Source organism: Haemaphysalis longicornis, unplaced genomic scaffold (assembly GCF_048455015.1).
Source record: "Haemaphysalis longicornis isolate Haplotype H1 unplaced genomic scaffold, Haemaphysalis longicornis Haplotype H1 scaffold_1, whole genome shotgun sequence".
NCBI lineage: Eukaryota > Metazoa > Arthropoda > Arachnida > Ixodida > Ixodidae > Haemaphysalis > Haemaphysalis longicornis.
Window position 1 is genome coordinate 139,746,252 of NW_027526203.1, and position 12,978 is coordinate 139,759,229.

At 49.5% G+C, this 12,978-nt stretch overlaps 1 protein-coding gene across 1 annotated transcript in view; it reads left to right on the forward strand.

The window, feature by feature from the left end:
* Window positions 1-3,182: 3,182 nt before the first annotated feature.
* Window positions 3,183-12,978, forward strand: part of LOC144137036 (cytochrome P450 3A14-like) — a gene marked incomplete at its 5' end in the record, with an annotated part of 31,220 nt that continues 21,424 nt past the window's right edge. Inside the window, 3 exon segments of the mRNA XM_077669441.1 lie at window positions 3,183-3,391; window positions 6,598-6,749; window positions 9,334-9,466. Coding sequence (XP_077525567.1) covers window positions 3,183-3,391; window positions 6,598-6,749; window positions 9,334-9,466 — 494 coding nt within the window.

Genomic DNA, 12,978 nt, shown 5'->3' on the forward strand with positions numbered 1-12,978 from the left:
CGTATCGCTATTACGCAGCTGGTCACTGAAGACTACAGTGCCGCTATTGGCGGGTTCCGTAAAATGCTGCAGCCAATCAGCGTTTCCGGCTGTGGGGGAAGCCGCCGGTGGTTTAGGCCGTTCGGGCCGCGTCTACGATAGCGTCACTTCGGCACGACGTCTCTTTGTAGGGGCAAATGTCGATCGCCGCCATCCGTCACACGAGCCAGGCTGATTTTGTTGGTATGGCGCGTCTTTTACAAAGTAGGAATAACGCTAAAAAAAGGCACGGAGCGTCTTCTGCAGACACAAACGCTACGCGCGCTATTGCGGCAAGCCTAAGTCTGCACGGTGAACAACGACCGCGAAAGAATCGGACACACCGGCAGCAGCTAAAACGTCGCCCGCCGCCGCCAGATCCTAAAAATCAGTTTACAAGTGTGGTGAAAGATTTCCTGGGGATCGGCGTCGTCGCGGTTTCATAAAGCGGTGATTGAATAACTGGGGCGATACTAAGCATTTTTCTGCGTGACGCGGCGTCGGACGCGCTCTGTTTCGCCGCCGACAGCGCCGCATGCAAGAAACGTAAGCTCGCCGCTAGTCGTAGGTGTAACTCTTCAATTATTGTCATGAGCGAGCATGTTGTGTTTGCGCACACCCCCCCCCCCCCCCCCCCCCCCCCCCCCCCCGCTAACTGTCCTTAAAGCACTCGTTTCCCCTATGCTAGAACTGAACCTGCCGTCGCTAGTACGAGCGACATGAAAGCCATGCCACGAAGCCGGCGGAGCGTGCGCCGGCTGCTAAAATGAAAAGCCGGACGAACCGCCGAGCTAGCCAATGGCTGCGTGTACATCGGAGGGCAAGGGACCTGAAAGAGTCTAGGTTGTTTTGCGCCAAGTATCCACAGCGCGCATAGCATCCACAGCGCTTTGAGAAAGCGAGGAAAGGCGAAAGCCTAGGTCTTAAAAATACCCTTCGCAACCCTATTTAGGCTAGCTTTAAGTTGATAAATAACGATTCTTTGAGCCCCTAATGGTTCCTTCTCGTGCAGATAACCGTTGCTCGTCAAGCGCAAACGTCTTGCTGAAGGCGTTCATACACGCCACCGAGTGCGAGACTATACGAGCTCACGCCCGGTTCCAGTAATGCTCGGCGCGTCTGGCTGTGCTCTTTGTCGCTCAAGAGGGCCAGCATCGTGCAGAGCACCCAGGTCTTCTAGACAATACCCGCGACTTTTCCCTACGGATAATCTGTCGTGTTTCCTCGCTCTCCTCAAGGAACTAATAAATTTCGGCAAGGCCTCGCCTTCGCATTCCCCGTTTGCACTTAGCCTTATTATCACCTTGTGCGGGACGCTCAAGTATGCCTTTGCTAGAAATTACTGCGTGAACGGAGCCTGCCTCTACCAGAGCTATCGCATTCGGCTCGCTGGAGTCCGGTCTACGCTCAGTCACACGCAACGCTGTCGCAGTTACCGAGACGTTTACTTGCAGAGTCAACATCAGTTTGAAGGTTATCGTGGTAGCATCGATCGGCGGCCCTTTCAAGCGGCATAGCGGCGAATTTAGGAACTGTCAAGATGATTGCGCTGCCTTGTTACCCTCGTAGGCCATTCAAGACAGCAACCGTCACCCCTATGACTAACTCAGCACACATTTTTCTGCGTTCATTTCTCTTACATGGCAATCGTGTGTTCGAGTCGTTGCCTCATATCTTCGCTAACAATGACGATTTGGGTGAAAAATCTGAAAAGCTTTTCATTGTTGCAGGAACAACCGGACCATTTTTTCCAGCCCTCAGATGTTTTCATAATACTGAAATGCACCCGACAGGTGATTAAAAAAATGTTGCAGGTGACATCTACCTTTGGGGCTTAAGATGTAACACGCGATAGCGTTACTTCGACTCCCAGGGAGTGTTTTCGAACGGAGTTGCTGTATTTGCGATCTATGCTTCACGAGCATTGAAGGTCAGCGAGGAGAGAAGGACTAGCAGCGAGGGTTTTTTAATCGAAGAGGCCCAAGAGGTACAGAGGCTCTCTGCACTTCTGTGTCTTAAGATTTGAGCCTGAAAGACTGCCGATTCGTGGTGTTGGTCAGTTTGAGCAAGGTGTTAGTGTTTCAAAGCGTTTATTCTCTGATGTCTGAGCTGGACTGAGCATTCTTTCTTTTTGTGAGGAGGGAGAGAGCGAGAAGACCTTTGTTACGGAAGAAATAGTTGGTGTTTACGAAATGAGGGTAAAGAGATGGTACGGAGTTCAAAGGTGGAACCGCAAGTCTGTAGTGCGCCGGATGCAGCAGGTCCTTCCCTTGCCCTCTCATCAGCTCGCGCTGATCTTGAGGTAACAAGCTTGTCAAAGCTACCTCCCATGTCTCTATAGAAGGGGAATATACAATGTTTTAGTTGTTATCCCCGAGTATACTCTTGGAAACGGGTAGGTTGCGTAGAAGAAGGTGGATGCTTCTCCGATTTTAGCAGATTTTAAATATGTGATGTTTCCACCGACCACCTTTGCCCACATACAGTTGTAGATACTTGTGTTCGTTTATCCTCCACAGAGTTTGCGATTCCTCGGCATTGAGACCCTCTTGTAGCAAGGGGAGAAGTCGTGTTCTTTGGGTACTATGAGAAGATGTTTTTAGCGTTTTTCTTCGAGTGGAGTGCTGTAGTCGCGGTCGCAAGGAGCGCGGTGTGAGTTCCCGTGCCTCCTGGTCGATGCCTCATTCTTTTCAAGGCCCTTGTGTCCGGGTGTCGAGGTGACGTTATTAACTTTCTTACTTGTGTAAGGGAGTATCTTACCTAAGCGTTAAAGTATTCTGGTGGTAGAAAACAATCTAATGCCCTTTGGGAGTCGGTAATGATGCTTACGCTTGTATTCGATACTTCCGCTGGCTCTTTCTCTCTCTGGAAAGCCGAAGGTGGAGCTCTGGGTGTGAGCGCTGTGCTCGGCGGCAATCAAGCACTTGCTCGGCGGACCCGGCACAGCGGCGCAACAGCCACAATCATTCGCAGCGCAAAACTAAAAGAAGCACTCGGCAGTGCTCAACTAGACGTTAACGCTTTTGCCTTTTTTACTCTTAAGTGCGTAGGTGTCCCAGGAGTTATTTTAGTTCTTACTCGTAAGCCGTTCTTGGTATCTTTGTCTTTGACGTTTCCTCCGGACACTACTTTCTCCGTCCTCATGTCCTTCCATAACTCCGCAGGGGCCGACTGGAAGCACGTGAGGACAGTCCTGAATCCGAGTTTTAGCGCTGCCAAGATGAAGCTCATGACGCCGATCATCAGCCGGTGCGTGGAGGACTTCATGAGCGTCATGGAGCGGAAGGCTGATAACGGGGAAGCGATCGATGTCATGGAGGCGGCCCAGGGACTGTCCCTTGACGTCATCGCGAATTGCGCTCTCGCATGGCAGGTAAGCAGGCACCAAACAATGTTTTATTGCGCGGAAGGGGGATTTATGTTTTCCTCCTAACGAGCGTAGGCGCGAAGCGCAAAAAAACCCCAGGGGCGGCGAACACAAAGTGACTAGCACAAAGTTCTAACTGATCTTTTTTCCATTCGACATGAGCTTAAAGTCCAGTGACCCCGTAGTAATTAGGGGGAAATGGGTAATGCGCAGGGTAGTAACAAGCAGAGATGCACTTCATATTCGTGTTGATCTGTTTCAATGAATTGCTCCAATAAAAGCCGACATTCATTGAAAGCCTGCATACTCAACTGTACGCGCTGCTGGAGAGCTCGATCATCACCAGGGCAGAGAAATGGGAACGAAAGCCTCAAGCATTACGGGCACGACGCCCCTAACAAGGCAGTATTAAAGCTAGGGCTCTACGTCGAGAGTGTAATCAGTGACAAGCTTACACAAACAGGAAGGCCTTGAGAGAGGAATTGCTTCTAACTTGACTTTTCACCAGGATGGACAGTAACGTCGACGTCTAGTGTCGCCTTTTGGAGGCGGGCCAGCGTGTGCAGTCCGCGTAGATGTAGGATCGAGTGACGAATTCTCTCCGGCGGTTCTGTTACCTCCCAGGAAGCGAGGATGGCCTCGATATGGAGTTTCATAACGCGTCGCCGCCAATGCATACCTCCAGCTGGCGCATACCGCCTCCACTGTCAACGGAAAACTCCTGGCTGGATGCCATTTTTTTTCTCTCCACGAATGAAAGTATGCTTTATCAGTCTAGCTGCTGGTTTTTTACGCTTTCTGATAAGTATAGCCATGGAAAGTGGAAATTAAAAAAAAAATACTGTTCGTGGAGGTCTAGTAACGGCGCGCTATTGCTATATTAGGAAAGCCACATTTCTCAACTGTGTTTTTGTAACTAAGGCCCCGGTCATTTGGACATTCATGAAAAGAAATCGCGCTATTTGGGCGTTCTGGTTCGCATTTTCGTGTTCGGGTCTCATTTGTGCATGGCAGTGTATTATTCAGGGTCAGGTAGGGCAAGTTGTGGCGATGCTGTTTATCGGTGGGCCCTTTTCTCGACTAGTCCTTGAATAACAAGAGGGCCGTGTTGCCAACAAGTGACCCGCAATGTTGCGCGGACTCAAGAACGAAGGAGTGACAGGAGTGGGAAAGAATAGGAAGAAAGGGGAGCGCGATTGACGCAGAGTGCACGGTGCACATCAGTGGCCAAGCAGCCAGGAGAGGGGCACCGTGGAATCCGAGGCTGCCGCTGCAGCAGGCGCCTCGGCTTCATGCCACCCGAGAAACTATCTCCAAATCGTCGGCTGCTTTCGGAGGCGTCACGTGGCCGCTTGTACGCGTTAGTGCGTAATGCTAAGTGAACTGTGATAGGCGAGTGCACAGCCGATTAGGTGGCAAAATGGTCGAATCAGAACAACGGCGCCACATTGTGGGTGCCTCAGAACGACGAGAACAATTACAGACAGCCAGTGCCACAGCTAGGCGAGCTAAGGTGATCGCTGGGACAGAGGAACGCGAATGAAAGTTGTCAAGGTCACGGAGCACGGTGCGCGGAAGAGGCTCGTAAACGGCGTGCGAGAAACCGCCTGCAGTTGCGGGCCGTTTAAGCCGCAGCAAACGGTTGACCGTCAAAACTTTGCGAATATCCACAAGTGAGCATTTATGAAAGCGCTGTTAACGCATCTTAAAGATTTACCCATCTATGTACCACTAAGAGTTTGTAGGGCTTCGCGCAGCACCTTCGGGTGGGCGTATTACGACGATGCTGCGTTTGGACGTCTGCTGAAGTATGAGGTTCCTGTGATGTGACGTTTCAAAGATGCGGCTACAGACTGCCGAATAGTATATACATTTCTTATCAAGTATTTCGCGACCTGTTTCAGCAATCTGCCAAGTTCCACTGGCCGTCGTTTCACGCTGCACCTGACGTGTCGTGGTGCTGTCACAAGGTTTTCGGGTTCGACTAACGGCTGCGCTGGCTGTAATATGAGCAGGTCCAAATCGAAACACCTGTGTGGGAAATATTTCGCTAGTATTACCCAGCCCAATTTTAATTCCCAGTGCTATGTAGCCTTTACCCGCCACGGTGGCTCAATGGTTATGGCGCTGTGCGGCCGAGCACAAGGACGAGGGCTAATTTCCGGCCGCTGCGGGCGCTTTTCTGACGGAGGCGAAAAGCGAAAACCCCGTGTGTTCGAGATTACGGCGCACGTTGAAGATCCCCAGGTGGTCAAAATTAATCCGGAGCCCTCCACTACGGCGAGCCTCATCACCTGTGTAGCGTCGGCGCGTTAAACCCTACATTCAATCAATCAATCAATCAATCAATCAATCAATCAATCAATCAATCAATCAATCAATCAATCAATCAATCAATCAATCAATCAATCAATCAATCAATCAATCAATCAATCAATCAATCAATCAATCAATTAATATGGCCTTTACAGCGCGACTGAGATTCCAAGTCTCTCTTCGATTCGGTACAATTTTCTTCACCTCCGATGCCTACTCTGGTCTAATATTTTATCCCTCACTGTCAGGAACGACGTGTTGCATAGAATAAACGCCGAGTAGTACACGCGGTGGGCCCTCAGGAAATCGGTCACTGCCCACAGGGAAAAAAGAATTGTTCCTATGCGAGACTGCTTTGCATTCACCGCAGACGAGGTATTGAAAGGGGAAGTGTTTGTGCCTCTGATTTTATTTTCTGCCCACATGTTTCAGGGCACACTTTTTGCGAAACAGTAGGGGTTATGTTTCACTGCTGGTGAATTTTAGCTATTCAGTTGCTTTATAACTATCGCTGTATTTTGATAAAATCCACTTCTTTTCCCTTGCTGGGGGATATACCCGTCCACACATTGTATACATGCTTCATGATTGCGTTGATAAGTACTCTGCCATGCAGGCTCCCCGGTGGCCAGTATTACAGTTTTAAGGCTTTCGCCGCTTTGTTAGCAGCTCGCCGATTCACTTCACTTCCATCTATTTCTTTAAATATCCTTCGACTGTGTTTTCTTACCGTAGTAGCTGCGAATTCAGAGGTCAACCCACGCACGAACCGCTTATTGATGCCAGCGAGGGGGGTGGTGACCGCGTTTGTCTTTAAAGTACGCGCTCAGACATGCAACGTGCGTTTAATGGCAGAAAGGAACGATGCTGACGTCGCGATTTCGCTCCCTGCGCAGCTGGACAGCCAGAAGAAGCCGGACAACCCCCTGGCACAGCTTCTGCGGGGCATCCTGTACGAGGCCGAGACCGCCTTCACCACCGCCTTCGTCGCCTTTCCCATCCTGGGACAGTGCGTCTCCTGGATGTACGGTGCCACGTTGCACAGCAAGTGGGTCTCTCACGTTGGCTACTTAGAAGCTTCGGCGCCGCGAGCTGCAGTATACGAGCACGTCGCTCGCATCCTTGTTGTGGATGCGTGTTGTGCACATTGTGTTGTGTTGTGTGACATGAAGCGTTGTGGCTTACAAAAGAGCGGGGGGAGGGGGGAGGAGAGAGCCGAAGTTCCCTACGGAATGTTCTTGTTGTTTGGAGTCGGGTTGGAGATAACCGACAAGGATTCTGTCTATGCCTGTCTTCAGATAGGGCTACCAATGTTTGCTCTTCCTTCTGCAGTGATGCGTTACTTAGGTTTGCATTGTTACGACGTATTCTTCTATTCTCTTAAAGAAAAAGAAGAAATGATTTTGTCTCTCATTTTTTCTTACCATTTAATTTAATGAATGGTATATCTCCGGTCGTTTCCTGTTCAATATGCCTGTCTGCAGACGATTATGTAGTCTACAAGATTATGAACACCCGTATTACTTCACCGCTTATCAACGTGATCTGGATACTTCTGAATTGGGCCGGGGTATGGGGAATAAACATTCGGCTACAAAAAACTGTTCATATTTTTATTTATTTATTTATTTGTAGATACTGCGATCTCGTAACGAGATCATAGCAGGTTGGGTTACATCTTTGTAACGAGTACATAACATGACACATAATTATACAGAAACATGGTCGACGGCAAGTAAAAAAAAAAAGACGCAACAACAATCAAAGCAAGTGCGACTCGAATAAGGATAATCAGCTTTGTGAGACATCATTTGCCAGGTCATTCCAGTCTACAATGGTACGTGTGAAAAGGAATAATTAAAGGAGTTATTTTGCGGGACAAATGGTGAAATCATGAGGCAGTGCCGTTTTCTCGTAGCATAACCAGAAGAATAGGGTGAAATGAGCGAAGTATCTACATGGTGGTGCCCTTTGACTATTTGAAAAAGAAATGTTAAGCGACAGATGCGATTTTTCTGGGAAACCGATGGGAACCTTCCTTTGTTGAGAAGTTCAGTAATGGAGTAGAGACCGTATAAGTTAAATATAAATCGAACAGATTTCTTTTGTATTCTTTCTAATTTTTCTACATTATTCCTAGTGAAAGGGTCCCAAATGACGACTGCGTACTCCAGCAGAAAGAAATATGTGCTTCAGCAGAAAGAAAACGCCCCATATTTATTCATATTGCATTCATGGCAGCCATGCATTTGAGTAGAGATATTTCGATGTGTGTCTGACTTCTTTCGCGTATTGTCGTCGTCATGTGAATTATGTCTGCGCGAAGGCATGTATTGTTTTGGGCGTCAACTTCACATTGTGAAACAATTTCTATTTAAAGCTAAACAGTTGCTGTACGAGATCAATGTTCGTGTACGAGATCAATGTTCGTACGGTACGAGAGTTTTCGCTTACCGGTACGGGACCCATGCGTGGAAACTGATATCGTGAAGCTAGGAAGGGTGCAAAACTTAGACACACGCTTTGTGTCTAAAGACTTCGAGTGCTGGGCTAACCTATGTTGAGATTCACTTCAGCACCGCAGGTGTGTCCCTAGGCTAAGGGCGGCATTCTGAGTCCCTCCTCCACTTCGTTTGTTCCTTCCACTTGGCTGAGGGGAGCATTCCGCAATGCTTATGCATGGGAAAATCGATTTCAAGGATTTTCTACCCTAAAGGCCGAGTGGAAGAACGATTAAGAATACCAGGGTAAAGTTTTTTTCATGATATATTGCATAATAGGCCTGTGATAGACGGGAGCTATTTTGTTAAGGGTAACGAGGAAGTTCTATCAAACGAATTAGCGTGCTCCTAGAGTGGTGCGCCTACACCGACGCAAGGAGCTGGTTACACCAGAAGATAAAATGTCTTCACCCTGGACCAATTACGCTGAGCCTGATACTTGTACCATGGCAATCTCCCTCCTCTCAAAGGAAAGTCCTTGGTGCGTTATTTTTTGGCTATCTTGAAGATATTGGCATCGCTGAGACATTATAGCCCCCTTACGCGGACAGTCCTCGCCACAATCAATGCCCTTATGTGTGACGCTATTTTTTTCTCCTTTCCTCTACTGCTCCTGTTTTTACTAATCGTCTACCTTTTCCCTATTCCCCTTCCCGCAGAGTAGCATGTCGACGTTCGCATGTTGGCAAACCTCTCTGCATGTCCTTCTTCAATAAAGCGCTTCTTCTTCTCTCTCTTATTGCCCATGAGCAGTAGACGCACGGCGATATTGGGCTGATAATTCCGATGGCTTTAAGGTCTGCTGTACGAAGCGGGGGAGGTTAGCGATCAACGTAATTCGCTGAAAGAGCCACCCATTCTCTCCCCTCAACCCTCCTCGCCCCTCTGTCAGCAGTCCAGGCTGCCGAGGCTTCACGAATTGATGGCTTCGGATAAGACGGGATACAGGGCTCATGACGCCCTGTAGGCAGCGCATTAGGCAGCAGAGCTAATCGTATTAAAGATACACAAGGCACAGCACGCATGCAACCTTCCCATTTCCCAAAGTTTGGAAGACTTTATGGAGCCACAAGTTATTTCGTGATTCCAGAAAGCAGATCGACTGAAGTGATCATGCCGATGTCCTCGCAGGCGCTCCTGGGAGATAATAGACAACGTTCGCAGCGTTGTGGAGGCGCGACGGCGTTTGGGAGGCGGTGTTAGCAACGCCGGTGGCGGGAAAACCCGACGAATGGACATCCTTCAGCTGCTTCTCGACGCCCAGGTATGTTGTTCAATCACCCTGCAGAGTTCTCCGCAGTGAAGGGAGTAGAAATGCAAAAAACACGCCCGCAGCCCGGGGCTTTTTTCTGGTTATTAATCTGACCGTCTATTGTACCATCGGAGTACCTGGTGTACATTACACAGGAAAAGGCTGCAAAAAAAGAAATATGGAACGGGAAAAAGTGTACGTTGCGCGCAATAATATAAAGTATACACAAAACAATGAAAGCCCATTTCTTAGGAAAAAAATGATTAAAACGCGAAACTTTCTCCCTTGCCACCTCCGGCAGAGTGCAAAAACTAAATTGTTTTTACCGTGTCCGAATGACGCAATCGGATAGATCTCAGCTTCATAACTCGGGGGATCGAGTTTCGATATCGACCACGGGAAGAGTTTTTTTCTTGGGGCCCTTGACGCGCCTTCGCTTATCATAATCATCATTATCATCATTGTTTTGTGAAACCAATCGCGTAATGTTCGCTTTCCTGCAGTGCGCGTTGGTGACTGGACGGTTGCCTTCAGTTAGGCATAGAAAGCTTCGCTTCAAAACAGCAATGATTACAGCACACAGACAAGTACAGGCAGGTATTCTGTACGGACCACTCGTAATATTCATAACAAAAAAGCCCGAAGACACCAAAACACTTCCTAGGGGTTGTGAACGCGAAAGCATTAATACCCAGTTGTACGCGTGAGAGGTCTCGCTTCCCCATCGTGTTTTGGGCTATTGTCTTCCATAAAGAAGCTCGAACGGTGTCATCTGTGCAGTTTTTTGAACAGCTATGTTCCACGCAAACGTGACATAAGAGAAGAGTTCGTCCCAAATCTTATGTTCAACATCGACGTACACAGACAGCATAGTTGCAATCGCCTCGTTCAAGCGCTCCATTAGCCTGTTTGTTTGGGGGTGGTATGCTGTCTTTCTTCGGTAATCCATGCTACTGTAGCGCAAGACTCCTTGCTGATGCAAGGAGTCTTACTCCTCCATGAAGGCCGTTCCGCGTTCCGTGATTAGAACTTGATGTGCTCTAGTCGCAGTGAAACCTGGTTGATGAAGAACTTGGCGACCTCTTCTGCAGTTTCCTTGGGAAGAGCAGCGGCCGCTGCGCAGGGCGTAAAGTAGTCGGTGGCCACAAGAATTCACTTGTTCGTGGCTCGTGACGTAGGGAACGGGCCCAGAAGGTCCATTGCGATCTGTTGAAAGGGCCGCAATGGTACGGCGATGGGCTGCAGGAGTCCGGCCGGTCTCGTCGGCGGCGTTTCCCGCCGCTGGTAGTCGCGGCAGATCTGGACTTAGTGGGTGACGTCGGATGTAAGGTGGGCCAGTAGTATTTTGTCTTGATCTTTCCGAGAGTACGTGCCGTGGTGAGTTGCCCTGATGATGGTGCGTCGTGACACGCACCCAAGATTTCACCGCGGAGGCCGGCGGGGATGACGAGAAGGTGCTTCGTTCTCGTTGTAGTGTCGAAGGTCTTCACTAGCACCGAAGTTTTAGGCAGAATCCAGCGGAGTTGCGCGTAAAGGCCCTTGGCACGGCGACGTTAAGTCCTTCGAGGCAGTTTATTATAAGGCGCAACTCAGGGTCGGCACGCTGCTGGGAAGCTAGGTCGATTGTGGTCAGGATACCGAGAAACGCACCGTATTTGTCGGGGTCCTGTGGCGGTGGGTCGACAAGGGCGCGTGACAGGCAGTCTGCGTACGAGTGTTTCGTGCCCTATTTTTAAACGGTGGTCACGTCGAATTCTTCGAGGCGCAGGCTTCATCTCCCGAGACGGCCAGGGGGTCCTTCAAATTGGCGAACCAACACAGCTCATGATGGTCTGTCACCACTTCAGTTAAATGGTCGGCCATACACGTACGGGCGGAATTTATCAATTGCCCATATGATAGCAAGGAACTGTTTCAAGAGGCTGAGTACTTTTTTTTTTTGATAGACGAAGACTGGCATAAGTGATTACTTTTTTCCAGCAGCTTTGATCTTGGACGAGGACGGCCCCCAAGCCTATATCACTGGCGTCTGTGTGCATTTTCGTCTCGGCATGTTCGTAGAAATGAGCTAGGACAGGCGGGCTTCGCACGCGTTGTGCACGCGTTCCGCACGCGTCGCGGAATGCTTTTCCTTGGGTGTGTTCCCAGCAAAAAGGGGTGCTATCTTTCGTCAAGCGCTTGAGTGGATCTGCATTGCGTGCAAAGTGTGCGACGAAGCACCGGTAGTATGCGCACAGTCCGAGGAATCTTCGCACGCCCCTCTTGTCCTTTGGCCTTGGGAGTTCGCTATGGCTGAAGTTTTCACCGGGTCAGGCAGGACTCCATCGGCATTGACGACGAGGCCAAAAAACTTGAGTTCCTCGTACGCGAAGCGGCACTTTTCAGGCTTCAGCGTTAACCCCGACGAGCGAATCGCGTCAAGTACAAACTCAAACCTCGCCAAGCTTGTGCGTAGAACTTACGGACGGACACCACAACGTCGTTGAGGTAGACCAGGCAGGTGTGCCACCTCAGATCGGCTGGCACAGTGTACATAACTCGTTGAAATGTTGCTGGTGCCGTGGTGCGCGCGCACTGCACAAACGGAATCCCGTTGAATTCGTACTTTCCGTCCGTCGTTATAAAGGCACTCTTCTCCTCCACTGCAACTTGCCAGTACCCTGTTTTCAGGTGCATCGACGAGAAGCAATTCGCATGAAAAAGGTGATCGAGGGCGTCATCGATTCCTGGGAGCGGGCACACGTCTTTTTCGTGATTTTGTTCAGCCGTCGGTAGCCAACGCAGAACTTTAATGTGTCGTCTTTCTGCTTTACAACCACAAGTGAAGCTGTCCAAGGCCTTTTCGAGGGTTGTCTGATGTCGCTGAGCATGTCGTCAACATGCGTCCGGACAGCTTCGCGCTTGTCCGATGCCTCATCTTCGTTGATTATTCAGTGCTTCGCAAGAGCAGTCCCACGTAGCTTGGAAGTCGACGAAAAACAGGCACTGTAGCAATGTAGTGAAGACCTCCACTTTTCCTGTCTTTATTGCGAAAGCGCTGGCTGACGTTAAAGAAGTGAGCGGGCTTGAAGGTGTCATCCGATTCGCGTTGAAAGTCGGCGACAGCGATCATGTCACTCACTTTCTGCATTCGAGGAATGGAATAAAAGCGCCCTTGTTTAGGTGCTTATATTCCACTGCAAAATTCGTGACCAAAACTATGCGTTTTACTTTGCTTCAACGCGCAATGCCTCTTGCGACGGAGACAACGCGCTCGAGAAGTATGCTATCGTCGATTTATACAATTCCGTCAGTATCATGATCAGCATCTTCGCAATAAACGGCTCATCATCCGGATTGTACTGGGGGGCAGGGTGACGTGTTCATCGGGAATCCTTGGAGCAGCACGGTGTGGGGTGCTTGGCTTTCACCGCGTGGCATGATCATCGGAGAAACTTTCTGACTTTTCCTTGAAGATCAATAATGGAGAGTTTTAGCTGACCGTTTTTGACGGCCCGCTCCGCTTTCGACGGCCAGCTCAGCAC